The sequence below is a fragment of the Crinia signifera genome, chromosome 9 (genome assembly GCF_055691185.1).
Source record: "Crinia signifera chromosome 9, ASM5569118v1, whole genome shotgun sequence".
NCBI classification, from domain to species: Eukaryota; Metazoa; Chordata; class Amphibia; order Anura; family Myobatrachidae; genus Crinia; species Crinia signifera.
In genome coordinates this window covers 133,457,926-133,473,379 of record NC_139225.1, presented here as the reverse complement: position 1 = coordinate 133,473,379, position 15,454 = coordinate 133,457,926, and the positions used below count along the sequence as shown (strand labels likewise).

General features: G+C 45.8%; 1 protein-coding gene across 6 annotated transcripts in view; it reads left to right on the top strand.

The window, feature by feature from the left end:
* The window catches only part of MEIS3 (Meis homeobox 3), a 166,160-nt gene that overhangs the window by 65,223 nt on the left and 85,483 nt on the right, over positions 1 to 15,454 (top strand). For 4 of the 6 annotated variants that reach the window (XM_083159865.1, XM_083159858.1, XM_083159863.1 and 1 more), the window contains one exon: positions 12,851 to 12,938. The exons of 1 other annotated variant lie outside the window; for it this stretch is intronic. In XM_083159865.1, coding sequence (XP_083015991.1) covers positions 12,915 to 12,938 — 24 coding nt within the window. In that variant the 5' untranslated portion in view covers positions 12,851 to 12,914. Of the gene's footprint in view, positions 1 to 12,850; positions 12,996 to 15,454 lie in introns of those variants that run through there. One more of the 6 variants, XM_083159861.1, reaches the window with a different exon arrangement.

The following is a 15,454-nucleotide window of genomic DNA, read 5'->3' as shown; positions in this document are numbered from 1 at the left end:
ACTGGCAGCTGCTAGAAGGGGGCATGGGCAGTGGCGTAACTATAGCCCCGCAGCCCCCGCGGTGGCGGGGAGGCGCTGAGAAGGTGTGGGCGCCGGGGGCTGCAGGGCTATAGTTACCCGCTGTCGTCTGCCCCTGCCGCCGGCTGGTACCGCCTGCGCTTCTGACGGGTCCCGGCTCCTGCAGCTAATAAAAAGTGAGACAGAAAATGGCTGCCCCCATGCAGCAGACCGTTTTTAAGGTTGCTAGAGGAGGCCGACGCCTACTCTAGCATCCTCAAAAACTGTCTGCATTATGGGAGCAGCCATTTTCTGAGTGTCACTTTTTATATGCTGCAAGAGCTGGGACCTGACAGAAGCTCCGGCTGCAGGAGGGCTTGTTAACCCTAGGGGTTGGAGAGGGGCTTGTTGACCCTAAAGGGGGGGGGGGGGCGTTACCCGAATTTGCGACAGGGAGGAGCAAATTTAATAGTTACGCCACTGGGCATGCGTGTACCAGACGCTCGGGTGACCTGTTCTGCCGGAGCCCGCCGCTGCCCTCCGCCAGCTCCCCCATAGCTGCGCGCACCTCCCACTGGCCCTGCTCGTCCCTGTCAGATGACGCTCCTGTCCGCCAGCCAGCACCAGCTCAGGAGATCTGGCGATAGTGCAGGCTGGCTGACAGACGCTCCATCTGCAGCTGTGACATGTGAGAGGAATCTCAGTGTCAGCCTGTTACCTGTACCATTCACACAAAGGTTACGGTATGGGGGTAGACAATGTCTCAGACGACAGTCACTAGGTAGACCACTAGTGGTTGACAGTGACTAGGTCGACACCTGAAAATGGTCAACATAACATAGGTCAACATTGCCAGAAGGTTGACACAAGCTTACGGTCGACATGGACATGGTTTTTCACTCTTTGGTGTTTATGTAAGTGTACCGCGTCCCCGTGCATGGCACAATGACCTCGCCATGCTTCGCTGCACTCGGCATACTATTATATTCTCTCTCTATGCCCAATTGGATAGTAACGTATGAACCATGTCGATCTACACCCAAAACATGTGAAAACCTTGTGTCGACCTTTTCAGAGATGTCCATGTCGATCTTAAGCTTGTGTCGACCTTCTATCAATGTCGACCAAGTAACTGTTAACCGTTAATGGTGGACCTAGTGACTAACTAGACAATGTCGACCCAGGGTCCGCATACCTCACACAAGTATGACTGTATCTGTACAGCCTGTGCTACCAGCTTCTCATTCTGTGCATATGATGCAGGGGCTGGTTGGGATGTGCGTAAACACCGCTTGTTCGTAAACGAGTGATTATTAGACGACGGCACCTGTGTCTGCGCCTTGCTGCGAATGTTCCACAATGGTCTTGCAACAGCGGTGACAGAGGGATTTTTGTACAAAGTGATTGACAGTCAGGGACCACACTCTATATCGGTCTGGTACTACCCAGTTTGTTTCACCACTGTTTCCAATTATAAAGCGCAACGAAATATGCTGCGCTACATAAGAAATTGTAAATAAAGTTGTGTGCTTATTGGGGCATTGGTTCTGTAGTGGGAATACAAGTCTCAGTGGGCCCATAAATGCCCATATGATATTAGTAAATTTTGCCCCTAGATGGGTAAGATTTTGGTGTGATGCACAGGGGGGAATTTACAAAGATGGGTATTCGGTACTTGTTTCCTAGCACGGCGCCCATCGCATGGTATACCATTGTGCTAAATAAGGTATACAATGGTATGCGATACGACGCGATATTGTACAATAAAATATTGCATCGCATCGTATGCCATACAATGGCGTACGATGCGATCGTATACGATTTTTGATTGTACAAGCACCCTGATGGGTCCTTACAATGTTAAATGGCCCCCATAGTCAACGCCACCCCCAGGATTAACGCCAACCCTAAGCCTGGCGAGCGCAGCGAGGTCCTCCGACCTTTTCATACCCCCCTATCCACGCCGACGTGGCTAGTGGGGGTATGAAAAGATCGGAGGATGCGTACCGCCGCCCCTCGCCGGCTTGCTATGCTCGCCACGCTTTGGGTTTGTGCTTCGCCTTTGCGTTGATAGTGGGGGTGGCGTGGGGGTGCATTTAACATTGTAAGCACCTATCACGGTGCTTGTACAATTAAAAAACGCATCGCATGCATCGTATGCGGCTATATGGCATGCGATGTGATCAGATGCCGTAAGATGGACATCGGGGGCGCCGTGCTAGGAAACAAATACCGGGTATTCTATCTCAGATGGGATGTTGCTATGGGCAACCAATCAGAATTTACCTTTTTATTTATTTAGCACCTTCTTGAACATAATAGATAGACTCTGATTGGCCATTGCAACATCCCATGTGAAATAGAAAATGTACAAATCCGATAGTTCAAATTTGTTAAATCAAATGGATTTAACCAATTTGTCTGAATATTCGATATTATTCGTATATATAATATTCGTTCATTTTCTCACGCATTGGACTCTAATATACACTATTCTCACACGGGCACTCTATAATACACTATTCTCACACGGGCACTCTATAATACACTATTCTCACACCGGGCACTCTATAATACACTATTCTCACACCGGGCACTCTATAATACACTATTCTCACACCGGGCACTCTATAATACACTATTCTCACACGGGCACTCTATAATACACTATTCTCACACCGGGCACTCTATAATACACTATTCTCACACCGGGCACTCTATAATACACTATTCTCACACCGGGCACTCCATAATACACTATTCTCACACCAGGCACTCTCTAATAAACTATTCTCACACAAGACACTCTCTCATTATTCTTACACCTGGACCTCTGTAATATATTTTGGTACTCTTTACCTAGAAGGGCGCCCGTCGTGGTGATCGCGGGTACATTTATGTCTGGCCGCGACGCGACCGATGCGATGCCCGCGATTTCCCATTGAAACCCATGTTAAACATGGAAATCGCGTCGGTCGCGTTGCGGCCGGCCATAAATGTACCCGCGATGCCCGCGACGCGATGCTCCCGATTTGCCATAGGAATCAATGTTAAAAGGCCCGATGGACACGATTTTACTGTTAAATGCCTCAATGGACCCGATGTGGCCATAGGAAACAATGTTAAATGGGCCTTAGAGCCCAAATAGTTACCCTGAACTCTAAAATGGCCCCCCCAATTGTTTACGCCACCCCACGATCAACGTCAACCCGAAGCGTGGCGAGCGCAGCGAGCCCGCGAGGGGCGGCGGTACGCGTCCTCCGACCTTTTCATGCCCTACTATCCACGTCGGCGTGGAGTTGAGAATAGAATAGTGTGGCGAGCGCAGCGAGCCACCGAGCCCGAAGCGTGGCGAGCGGACGCGGATACCTTCACAGGTAAACGCGTCCCCTTGCGGGCTTCACAGGTGTCCGTGGCCACGCGGACACCTGTGAAGTCCGCGAAGGGACGCGTTTACCTGTGAAGGTATCCGCGTCCCCTCGCGGGGCTCGCTGCGCTCGCCACGCTTCGGGCTCAGTGGCTCGCTGCGCTCGCCACACTATTCTATTCTCAACTCCACGCCGACCTGGATAGTAGGGCATGAAAAGGTCGGAGGACGCGTACCGCCGCCCCTCGCGGGCTCGCTGCGCTCGCCACGCTTCGGGTTGGCGTGGATCGTGGGGTGGCGTTAAAAATTTGGGGGGACATTTAAGGGTTAATTGGGCCTATTTGGGCTCTGTAGCCCATTTAACATTGATTCCTATGGCCAAATCGCGGGCATTGAGGCATTTTACATGAAAATCGCGGTCAATCAGCCTTTTTAACATTGTTCCCTATGGGAAAATCGCGGTCATCGCGGGCAGCAGATTTTTATGTACCCGCGATTTACCCGCGATGACCGCGATTTTTACCCCCGACGCCCGCGATTCCAATCGCTGGCGCCCTTCTAGGTAAAGAGTACCTATATTTTCACACTGCACTTTTTACTACTCTAACACACTTTTGATTGTTCATTTTCTCACACCTGACAGTCTCTAATACACTGTGCTCACACCTAACAGTCTCTAATACACTGTGCTCACACCTGACAGTCTGTAATACACTGTTCTCACACCTGACAGTCTCTAATACACTGTGCTCACACCTGACAGTCTCTAATACACTGTGCTCACACCTAACAGTCTCTAATACACTGTGCTCACACCTGACAGTCTGTAATACACTGTTCTCACACCTGACAGTCTCTAATACATTGTGCTCACACCTGACAGTCTCTAATACACTGTGCTCACACCTGACAGTCTCTAATACACTGTGCTCACACCTGACAGTCTGTAATACACTGTGCTCACACCTGACAGTCTCTAATACACTGTGCTCACACCTGACAGTCTCTAATACACTGTGCTCACACCTAACAGTCTCTAATACACTGTGCTCACACCTGACAGTCTGTAATACACTGTTCTCACACGTGACAGTCTCTAATACACTGTGCTCACACCTAACAGTCTCTAATACACTGTGCTCACACCTGACAGTCTGTAATACACTGTGCTCACACCTGACAGTCTGTAATACACTGTTCTCACACCTGACAGTGTCTAATACACTGTGCTCACACCTGACAGTCTCTAATACACTGCGCTCACACCTAACAGTCTCTAATACACTGTGCTCACACCTGACAGTCTCTAATACACTGTTCTCACACCTGACAGTCTGTAATACACTGTTCTCACACGTGACAGTCTCTAATACACTGTGCTCACACCTGACAGTCTCTAATACACTGTGCTCACACCTGACAGTCTCTAATACACTGTGCTCACACCTGACAGTCTGTAATACACTGTTCTCACACCTGACAGTGTCTAATACACTGTGCTCACACCTGACAGTCTCTAATACACTGCGCTCACACCTAACAGTCTCTAATACACTGTGCTCACACCTGACAGTCTCTAATACACTGTTCTCACACCTGACAGTCTCTAATACACTGTGCTCACGCCTGACAGTCTGTAATACACTGTTCTCACACCTGACAGTCTCTAATACACTGTGCTCACACCGGACAGTCTCTAATACACTGTGCTCACACCTAACAGTCTCTAATACACTGTGCTCACACCTGACAGTCTCTAATACACTGTTCTCACACCTGACAGTCTCTAATACACTGTTCTCACACATCAAAACTTTCTATTCAATTGGGGGTATAATAGGAACAGACTCTCCGGCAACCAGCCTTATTATCAGAGGTGTCCATATATTGATTTTATCATATTTTTATTGTGTTATATGTATGCTATATACAAATTTTATGTGTTAAATCACGTTATTAAAATTTTCTGTAAACAGATTATCCAATCTATTCCAATTTTTCCATCCTCAAAACTGTGCGCTGCTTTCTTTTATTTCTTTTTTCTGCACCCTTGGTACGGGACTGACTATCCCTCCCACTAAGCAGCAGCAGAAAGATTAACTCATAGTAAAGCGCCACCCAGCTCTGACCTTCGGGCCAGTTCTAAATTTCTTCACATCTGTATATTGTGCCTGATTCAGTCCCGCTCGCTAAACAGCAGTCTTTTGTTGATTAGTGGGCGAACGACAATGCCATACAATGCGATGCGATTTTAAAATTGTATAAGCACCCTTATGGGTGCTTTCAATGTTAAATGGCCCCCCTATAAGATTATTAATTGTATAAGCACCGTAATGGGTGCTTACAATGTTAAAAGCACACCCACGACACCCCTACTATCAACGCCAACCCGAAGCATGGTGAGCAGCGGCGGTACGCGTCCTCCGACCTTTTCATACCCCCACCATCCACGTTGGCGTGGAGTTGATTTTATATAGTGTGACGAGCCACCGAGCCCAAAGTGTGGCAAGCGGACGCGGAATACATGTAAAGTAATACGCGGCCCCTCGCTGCGCTCGCCACACTATATAAAATCAACTCCACACCGACGTGGATAGTGGGGGTATGAAAAGGTCGGAGGACATGTACCGCCACCGCTCGCCATGCTATGGGTTGGCGTTGATAGTGGGGGTGGCGTGGGGGTGCATTTAACATTGTAAGCACCCATTAGGGTGCTTATACAATTAAAAATCGTATAGGGGGGCCATTTATTATTGAAAAAACGCATTAGGGTGCTTATACAATTTTAAAATCGCATTGCATCGCATGCGGGCATATGGCATGCGATGCTATACAATGTATACAATGCCATACGACTGAATATAGTAGGCGCCGTGCTAGGAAACAAGTACCATGAATGTGTAAGGGTGAAAAACCATTTGATGGATGCCGACCAATTTTTTTACCCATTCGCAAATCAGTCAGTCTAGACTGACTTTTATTTGGCTCGGATGTGGCCGAATTTGGGGCAGGCGCTGGAGTCATGTCACGTCAGCTGCCCGCACCGAGCAGGCTTCAACACCCCTGCGTTCTCGTGGGGATGCCCAGTGTTTTTCTGGGAGCACCCACCGTTTTTCTTGGCACGCCCAGGATACGCTGGCTGTTCCCATTGGTCAGTCCCCTGCCCACCCCCTAGTGTGATACTCGCCGAAGGTGTTCGCACATCTGGTCTGCACATGCTGATTTTCACCTATAGGAATGCGCAGACCTGCAATATCGGTCCCCGGACTGAATTCTCATTTGTGCGAATGAACCTGAATCACCCCCATTTACTGATGCTCTAGCAATATTGTTTTATTGATATTGAGTTCATGGGACCACAGTGTCTCCCAGCCACATTGTGGATGGATATTTCACCCCTCAGACAGGACAGCCGCCATCACCACCTGCCCAGAAAGTGAGATATGGGCCTCCGATATAGATAAAACAATATGGATGTTCCATTGCTGCTCTTAACCCTCCGTGTGCTTCCTGTTGTCAGGTTGCCTGGTGAGGATGAGCACGCAGGTCCTGCGGTGTCACAATGAGGTGGCAGTTGCCTGCGTTCCTTTAATGTGTTTGATCCTATTGGTCCCCCTGGCTGCTGTGCACTTTGATCCCATTTAGTTTTTTTTTGTCATCCCTCTTCATATTGTCTTGTCACCCCTCTCTCCACCTCCTGCACAGTTGGGTTCTGCAGGCACAGATTAGATGCAGGGAAAACAAAAGGGGCTGTGGATTCCTCCTGCTCTCTTCCAGATCTCCATGTGCTGGACTTCCAGAAGAGAGAAAGGGGGTGGGCTGCGGGGGATTAATGCTGCACACAAAAGTGTTTCTCCCCCTGTTTGTGTTAGTGTTTTTCCCCTGCCTTGATATGTGCATTCTGCCCCCAGCCCTGTGGAGAGGGATGAAAAGCCCTTTGCTGTTCCCACACATTGACCCCACATGAGCGGAGGCAAGGAGAGGTCAGCACCCAGGCAGGGGTGCAGTGTCCACACTGGGGGGGTGCTACTCCATACAACACTACATCCATTACTTTAGTTTTAGGCTGAGCACCAATAATCATTTAATGGGCAATGCTTATTTGTATATTAACACTACTTATACGTAGGCTTTGTAATGGCTTTTGATTTCTGTACATGTCTATTAATACACAGGGATTGCTCTTATACAGAGAGAGCCCTTTCATTGTATTTATAAATATGGATACGGTCAAACCATTTGTTCCATGACCAAACCTCGAGTAAGAGAAATACGAGGCTGGATTGGAAAGTAATGACTCCATGGCTATACGTTTTTATATTTGTGAACACATTGGAACACTTTTTTTTTCCGCACATAATAATAATAATAATAATTTTATTTATATAGCGCTTTTCTCCCATAGGACTCAAAGTCGGATAAATACATCAAAAACATGGTACATTGAACAAAGGCTTTAGAATTACATGACTCCGTATATCCTCTATATAATGCACTAGTCGCTTTTCAACGTAGTCCCCGTCCCTTTCCACGCATGTGCGCAAACATTTAACGGGTTGGGGAAACCCGTCGGAGAAGAAATCTGGTGGTTTTTGTCGACACCAGGACCGAACGGCAGCTTTCACCTCGTTGTCAGAGTTGAAGTGTTGACCCTTAAGGTGCTCTTTCATCTTTGGGAAGAGGTGAAAGTTGCAGGGCGCAAGGTCTAGGCTGTACGACGGGTGTGGCAGAAACTCCTTGAACTGCAGGCACTGCAACCCTCTTCCCAAAGATGAAAGAGCTCCTTAAGGGTCAACACTTCAACTCTGACGACGAGGTGAAAGCTGCCATTCGGTCCTGGTGTCGACAACAACCACTAGCTTTCTTTTCCGACGGGTTTGCCCGACTTGGTAAGCATTGGCGCACATGCGTGGAAAGGGATGGGGACTACGTTGAATAGTGAATAGCGCATTACACAGAGGATAAACTGAGTTATGTACAAAATAAAATGTGTTCAAATAAGGTCACAAATAAAAAACATATAGTCATGGAGGCATTACTATTCAGTCCAGCCTCGTATTTGTATTCATTACGCAGAGGTGGAGAACCACTTTTTGGGGGGACCACTGTTTAACTGGACAGGGAACCTTACAATGGTTAACAATGGCAAAATAAGTTGTGTAACTATTTTATTACATTGCCCATTTCCACAGTTGCCAACATTGCAGTCTATTTTCCCAGATTGCTGCAGGCAGATTTGAGTGTGGAGTTTGTATGTTCTTACCATGCTTGTATGGGTTTCCTCCGGGTGCTTCGGGGTATCGCCCCCCCCCCCTCTCTACAGAAATATACTGGTAGCTTAATTGTCTCACGTCAAAAATGAACCTTAGTGGGTAAATGTGTACAGTACATGTGATAGGGAATAAAGGGGAAGATGTATTAAGCCTGGTACAGTGATAAAGTGGAAGGTGATCACGCACCAGCCAATCAGCTGTGCTTGAAAAATGACAGGAGTTGATTGGTTGCTGGTGTGTTATTACCTTCCACTTTATCACAGCTTTATCACAGCTTTATCACCACGTTATCACTTTATCAGGCTTAATACATCCGCTAGATTGTAAACGCCTCAGCCGCAGGGATTGATGTGAATGTTCTCTGTACAGAGCTTAGGAATATGCAGGCGCTATATAAGCGAGTGATAATAAATAAATACATGTAGCTGAATTGTGACTCGCTGGCCGTATCTACGTCATATGCGTATAGCAGAGAGATGCAGACAGTGCCTATTGGAATGATGGGTTCTCAGATGCTTCACATTACTGCAAGATAGAGAAGCACCTTTTGAGAAAGTGTTACAGCGAACTACTGTATCTTAGCTCAGGTATATCATTTATCTCAGTAGAATACAAAGCATGGCCAAAAGTGACTTAACTTTCTATATTGACCATCAAATAATGCTAGAAATAGCAAAAGAACAAGAGAAAAAACTCTAAGCTTTTGCAGTTCTTTCAGTTGCATAAGGAGTAAAATGGGGGTCATTCTGGTTCACTTGCTATATAGCCATTTCGCTCCATCCCGATGTTTTGGGGACTGCGCATGTGCATGGTATATCATGCGCATGTGCAACTCCCCTTTGCGAACGGCTTCAGCGACTGGCATATTAGCCTAGCCGTTCGCAATCATCAGGGCAGACCGGGGGGGGGGGGGGGGGGGGGGATGGTGGCGGGAATGGGGCTAGCCCATAGGAACACCCATCATTTTATGGGTGTCCCTATGAAAATGCTAGGTGTTTCCATGGGTACGCAGACTGGTCAATGCCTGCTGGGGGCTGGCGGCTGACATCACAGGAACGTCAGCCGCATGCTCCTGTCTTTGTCCTAGCGCTCGCATTTAAAAGTAAATTTCCACTGACTTTTATTTGCGAATGCAAATCATTCGATGGTCGGCGACCATCGAATGATTTCTCCTGCAGCGAAGGCATGCGAGTGGTTGTGTTTTCGTTACACATCCCCTCACATGTTAACGAGGGGAATCAGCAAGACGGCGGTCGTTCAGATGGGCGGTGGGCAGCATCGCAGGCGCTCGGTAAGCTGCGATGACTAATTACTAAGCGGCCCTAGTGTGGTGCATCCTGCTCAGCCAGGGCACCTAACTAGAACCAATCTGTCTAACTAGGACGTAGGTTGTTCTAGCTGGGGTGCGCGTAGGGTTGCTACCTCGTCCCTTTAATCCTGGAGACATATTAATAACACAGGTTCTGTGGCTGATTAAAAAAACACAGTTGGAATGAAGTCTGATGGCTGTTTAAAAAAAACTGTTGAAATTGAGTCTTGAAGTGAGCCAGCCACAGAACCTGTGCAACCCTAGGTGCGCGGTAGGGTCGGTAGGTGTGTGGCAGCAGCAGAAGGGTATACGCTGTTCTGCTAGTGCATGTGGCAGAGCCAACCGTATACAGACTAAACTAATTAGTATATCTGTACAAACGAGTGATTATGTAATCTGCTGTGTCTGTATATTGTGCCCTGACATTAATTTCGGAATGAGTGATGCTATAATTTACAGAGCTACGGAGAAACATTACATTAATAATATTACATTTATTTATTTTTTTCCTTAATAACACTACCTAGAATTACTGTCATTTATTCTTACAGACCTCTGGGTTTTAGTCCTCGGAGGCTTGATTGGTTAATAATTAGCAATGCTGCGGGGTTTTTTTTTTTGTGAAATACAAAACAGGCAAAATGTAATGAGGAGTTATCAAACCTTCTAAAGAGGACCAATAACAACCAATCAGTAAATAGTTATCATCTAGCGAGTAGGTTGTATAATGATTGCTAGAATCTCATTGGTTACGGTCTACGGTGGGAATCAATCATGGCCGATATTTACGGTAGGCAGAAATATTGGCCAGGACCTATCCAAGGCTGGGAGGGGGCTCTTCCCAAAACTAAGGCATGTTGCTTCTGTTTTGGGGGTGTCCTGAGTCCAGGGTCTCCATCCTTTCCCTCAGAGGCTTCCTGGTATAAGCAAGAGGGCCTCCTACTCTATTACCATATTACTGCTGCTTCCACATTTCAGGTAAGTAGCTGCAACTCCCACCAGTGGCGTAACTATGGTGTGGCAGCCCCAGCTGTGGCTTGGGGGAGCCAGCGGTCTCTGGGCGCACTGAAAAATACCTGCTGTCCTGTACGATTACACAGTTTGCTGTCACTCAGCAGTAGTGGGCAGCGGTGGCTGTGTACTGCAGCTGCGTACTGTAGGTGACAGCATAAGTCGTATTCCTTGCTGCCCCAGTCTCCTTGCCTCCTCTGGGGGTGGCCACACACACCAGTCTGCACCATTGTCATGTTTTACTAAAGAAGGGGGCGGGCACACATTTTTGGCTGGGGGGAGCCAAATTTATAGTTACGCCACTGACTCCCACATATTAATCACATTCACAACTTTATTACCCCCAGTGGGCCTTAGTTAAGTTGAGCTCCACCCCCTTTGTGGCATTATATGAACTGGAGGCAATGTGTGGTATAATGTGTGCTGAGGCCAGTGGTGCCGAGAGGGGGAGGAGCTTGTTGTAGGAGCACAGGGGTGGATTGTTTTAATGCTACTACTATGGGGCATGACATGAACTAGGGCACTATAACTGTATGCTGCATAAAATAGTCTAGAGCAATATTATGGGGCATAAAATGCACAACCCATGTGTCAGTGTATCTCCACTGCCTACTGGTATTTGACAAGAAATGCTAAGTTTTCCCTGATACCTTGGGACAAAGGACATCTACGTTCCTGTAATTTGGTTCTACACTAAAATTATTTATTTAGCATTTTAAACTTTCTCTCATATAGATATAAATATCAACAAAACATGTCTAGATCACAATATGCCATTCATAATATAATTATTAATGTAGTAAATGGGTCAATATAACAGCACATTTATAGTTTTATTTATTCTGTTCTGGTGTGGGATGGACTTTCTCCAAAATATGGCATCATGCATTGTGAGAATTTGAACTTCTGTTAAATAATAAATAAACAAGGCTCCTGGACTACAGAAAACGACAGCAAAACGCATATGTGTGTATGCATGTATACACATTTATCTGGGTCTAGTTCTACTGCTCATTGGCTAAAATATTATTGATTGGCTGCCTATTGGTTGCATCACATGCTGCATCTTCAGATAAGGGGCCAGATGTGCTAAGCTTCAAAAGTGATAAAATGGAGAGTGATTAACAGCCAGCCAATCAGCTCCTACCTGCCATGTCACAGACTGTGTTTGAAAAATGTCAGGCAGGAGCTGATTTGCTGTTTTTTTATCACTCCATTTTCTCCCGGGAAGCTTAGTGCATCTGGACCTTGGTCTTATGTGTGTATGAACCTGAATATGAACCTGAAATCCTGGTTACAATTACAACAAGTAGACCACAGCTGGCCGTGTAGGAGGTTGTATCCAAAATTGATTCTTTCAGGTGTTCCTTTTACAACAAAAATATGTTTGCTGTAAGGTCACAGGGCTTCTAATCCTACAGATGGAGACAGCTGTCATACCGTGCTACCATTTTGCAGCCATTTGCCCGTAGCCCACTTGTGACTTTTTTGGTGTTGATTTATTGAGTACTGTACCTGCAGGAGGTTGTTTTGGCAGTTCTAACCTCCTGGAATGGCCATCCTAAGGGTATATCGATGTCAGTCATTTTTATTTCTTTCTTTTTTTATTTTTGTTGATATATTTCAAAATCAATCGAAATCAATCTTAATTATTGCTGGACTTCCAGGGTTAAACACACATTAACTAACGGCTGAATTTTTATCTTAATTTTAAATGTTACTAAATGTGTTTCAACCCAAGTCCAACATTGACCAAAAACATTTTTTCCTCATTGATCTACAATTGATCAACATCTACCAAAACATGTCAAATGTCGTTATAAACCAGCCTTTTTTTTAGTAACTATACCCCCTAGTTATTTAATTTTTAATCCAGTTACATTTTTTCTTTAGTTTTGGAAAATCGATTGAAGTAAAGGAATCGGCGTGGGTGGGGCTTATAATACGTACTCGTGGAATGTCGGAACCATCTCCAGTTGAGGTGAGACTTATACCCAACAAAGGTGATTGGATGAAGCCACTTTGGCCCTTACACTGAGTGAGTACCAGTATATTGTGGTTTCCGCTGTATCTAGACGCATGTACCAAACCATGGAAGAGTAGTAGAAAGTCTCAGCCTACTCTGAGTGAGTCTTAACCCAAGACCCAGCATTGGCCAAAGCACTAAATCCTTCTGTAAACCTGGCACAGACTCTGACACCAGGCTGAGTCCTAACAGAGCTGTTTTATTCCCCTTCCAGAATCTGGAACTAGAAATAACACTCAGCATGGCCAGTTATCATTTGGCAGCAACCCTAATACTCACGCTATACATTATTACCCCCCCTGTTGTGGGGCTTGACACATTGTTGCTCCACAAGCCACAGTCTTTGTAGTTTTTCTCTGGTTCAATAGTTGATTCAAGTCTTTGACATTTCCATTCACTGTATAGAATTTTGCTACTGACCTGTTTTTCTCTGCCAAATCCAATTTTAAGTCATTTATGCTTATCATCATGTGCTAATCACTTTGTGCGCTTATTTTGGCTGTTTATATTATACTCGGCCGCCAAAACCCCCCAAAAAATACAAAAACATAACACAAAAATAAAACAGCATCAAATGTAACTGTGCACATATAAAAAAAAATTTGTATACAATCTGCATTTAAGATACAGCTGCAAATCCCTGCTTGTGTTTTATAGATGGACCCACCACTAACGGCCTGCTGAACTTTTTAAAGCAGCCCTGGAGCTAAGGTTTATGGTAACCTGGGTAATAAATGTAATTGCTGAGGAGGCTATGTACACCTCAGTGTGTATTGGTAGACACTGACACTTCTGTGAGTGACTTCTGACCACCAGTAGGGTCCACACTGGGTCCGTATTAAGTCCTGACATTGACATGTCTGTACACAGACAGGCACGGGGCATAAATCTCTCTGAGCTGTCAGCACATCAATCAGGGACACCTTTTAGGCAAAGCTGGCCAGGACCCTTTGGGGTATCCAGAATTATATGACTTGCAGTTAAGATCTAATTATCACCTCTCAGGGCTCATTTCTAGCTGGGATAGTTTTATGGACCCAGTGATTGGCTGACTCAATGGTGAAATGCTTTTGTTTCTTGCCCACACAATGGGACAAGGCAAAGTCATTAATAAGCCGTAGATCAAGTGTAAGATGCCAGTGGCCTGTCTGTCACGCCTGCCTGGGTGCCCTTATTTAACAGGCCATGTCAGGTATTAATTGCTGATTTCTGAGAGCATGGTGGGACCCTCTAAATATTATCGCACATGTCGGCCAATCATCTTCATTTACTGCTAAGTGTGTGAAGAGCTGGGCGAACATCTAGCGATTAAAAAACATATTTTAATTAAAAAAAAATAATATAATTGATATATGAGTATTAAGAAATGTTATTGTATAGCAAATCACAGTACGCATGTACGATGCCAAACAGCGACAAAAATCTGCAATTTTTATGTTTGGAACCCGGCCACAGTTTGATTCACAGGAAGCCTCCGTTTAGGGATGGTAAGCGGACGTTTTTCTGGGAGTGCTATGAAAAATCGTGACCAGGCTTTTTTGAGGGGGGGGGGGGTCCAACCTCAATCAGCCTGTCCCTATCCCACAGTTACAGTTAAATTTACTAAGATGGGAGGATCTATTGAAGATCTGCCTATATCAACCAATCAGATACTATATTTATTTAGCACCTTCTAGAACATAATTATCCCATCTTCAATAGAATTTCCATCTAAGTCAATCTACCCCTTAGAGTAGGTTCTGGGTTAGGCACAAACTGGAATTTTTTTTAGATGGTGAGTGAGTTGCAAATGGATTTTCAGTTGGCCGCCAATTGGTGCGATTTTTCAAGCCTTTCACCGACTTGCAAGGGGCGGGGTTTCTCTGTCTGGGTGGGCGGCTGTCTGAGCGCAGGGCTCAGCAAATTTGCACAGCAGCGTCCCAATAACCCCCTGGATGCGGCTACATCTGGCAAGCTGGAACAAACCGCATGTAGACTTTACTGCACTTGCGCATCTTTGTGTATTGCCAAGGATCCTTGGACGTTTCTCTCTATAATGGTAAAAGTGAGCTGGGCAAGTGTGTGCATTAATCTGACCTCGGTTAGAAGTCCATCCTGCATTATTTTCCAGAATATACATTTTTCATGAAGGGTTCCATGACCCGAAGATGAGATGTCACCTGTGCACTAGTTTATTTATTTAATTTCTTTATCAACAGTTTCTTATATAGCGCACACATATTCCGCAGCGCTTTACAGAGAGTATTTGAACATTCACATCAGTCCCTGCCCCAGTGGAGCTTACAATCTATATTTCCTACCACATGTACATGCACACAGACATTCTAGGGTTAATTTGTTGGGAGCCAATTAACCTACCTGTATATTTTTGGATTGTGGGAGGAAACCCACACAAGTATGGGGAGAATATACAAACTCCACACAGTTAGGGCCATGGTGGGAATGGAACCCATGACCTCAGTGCTGTGTGG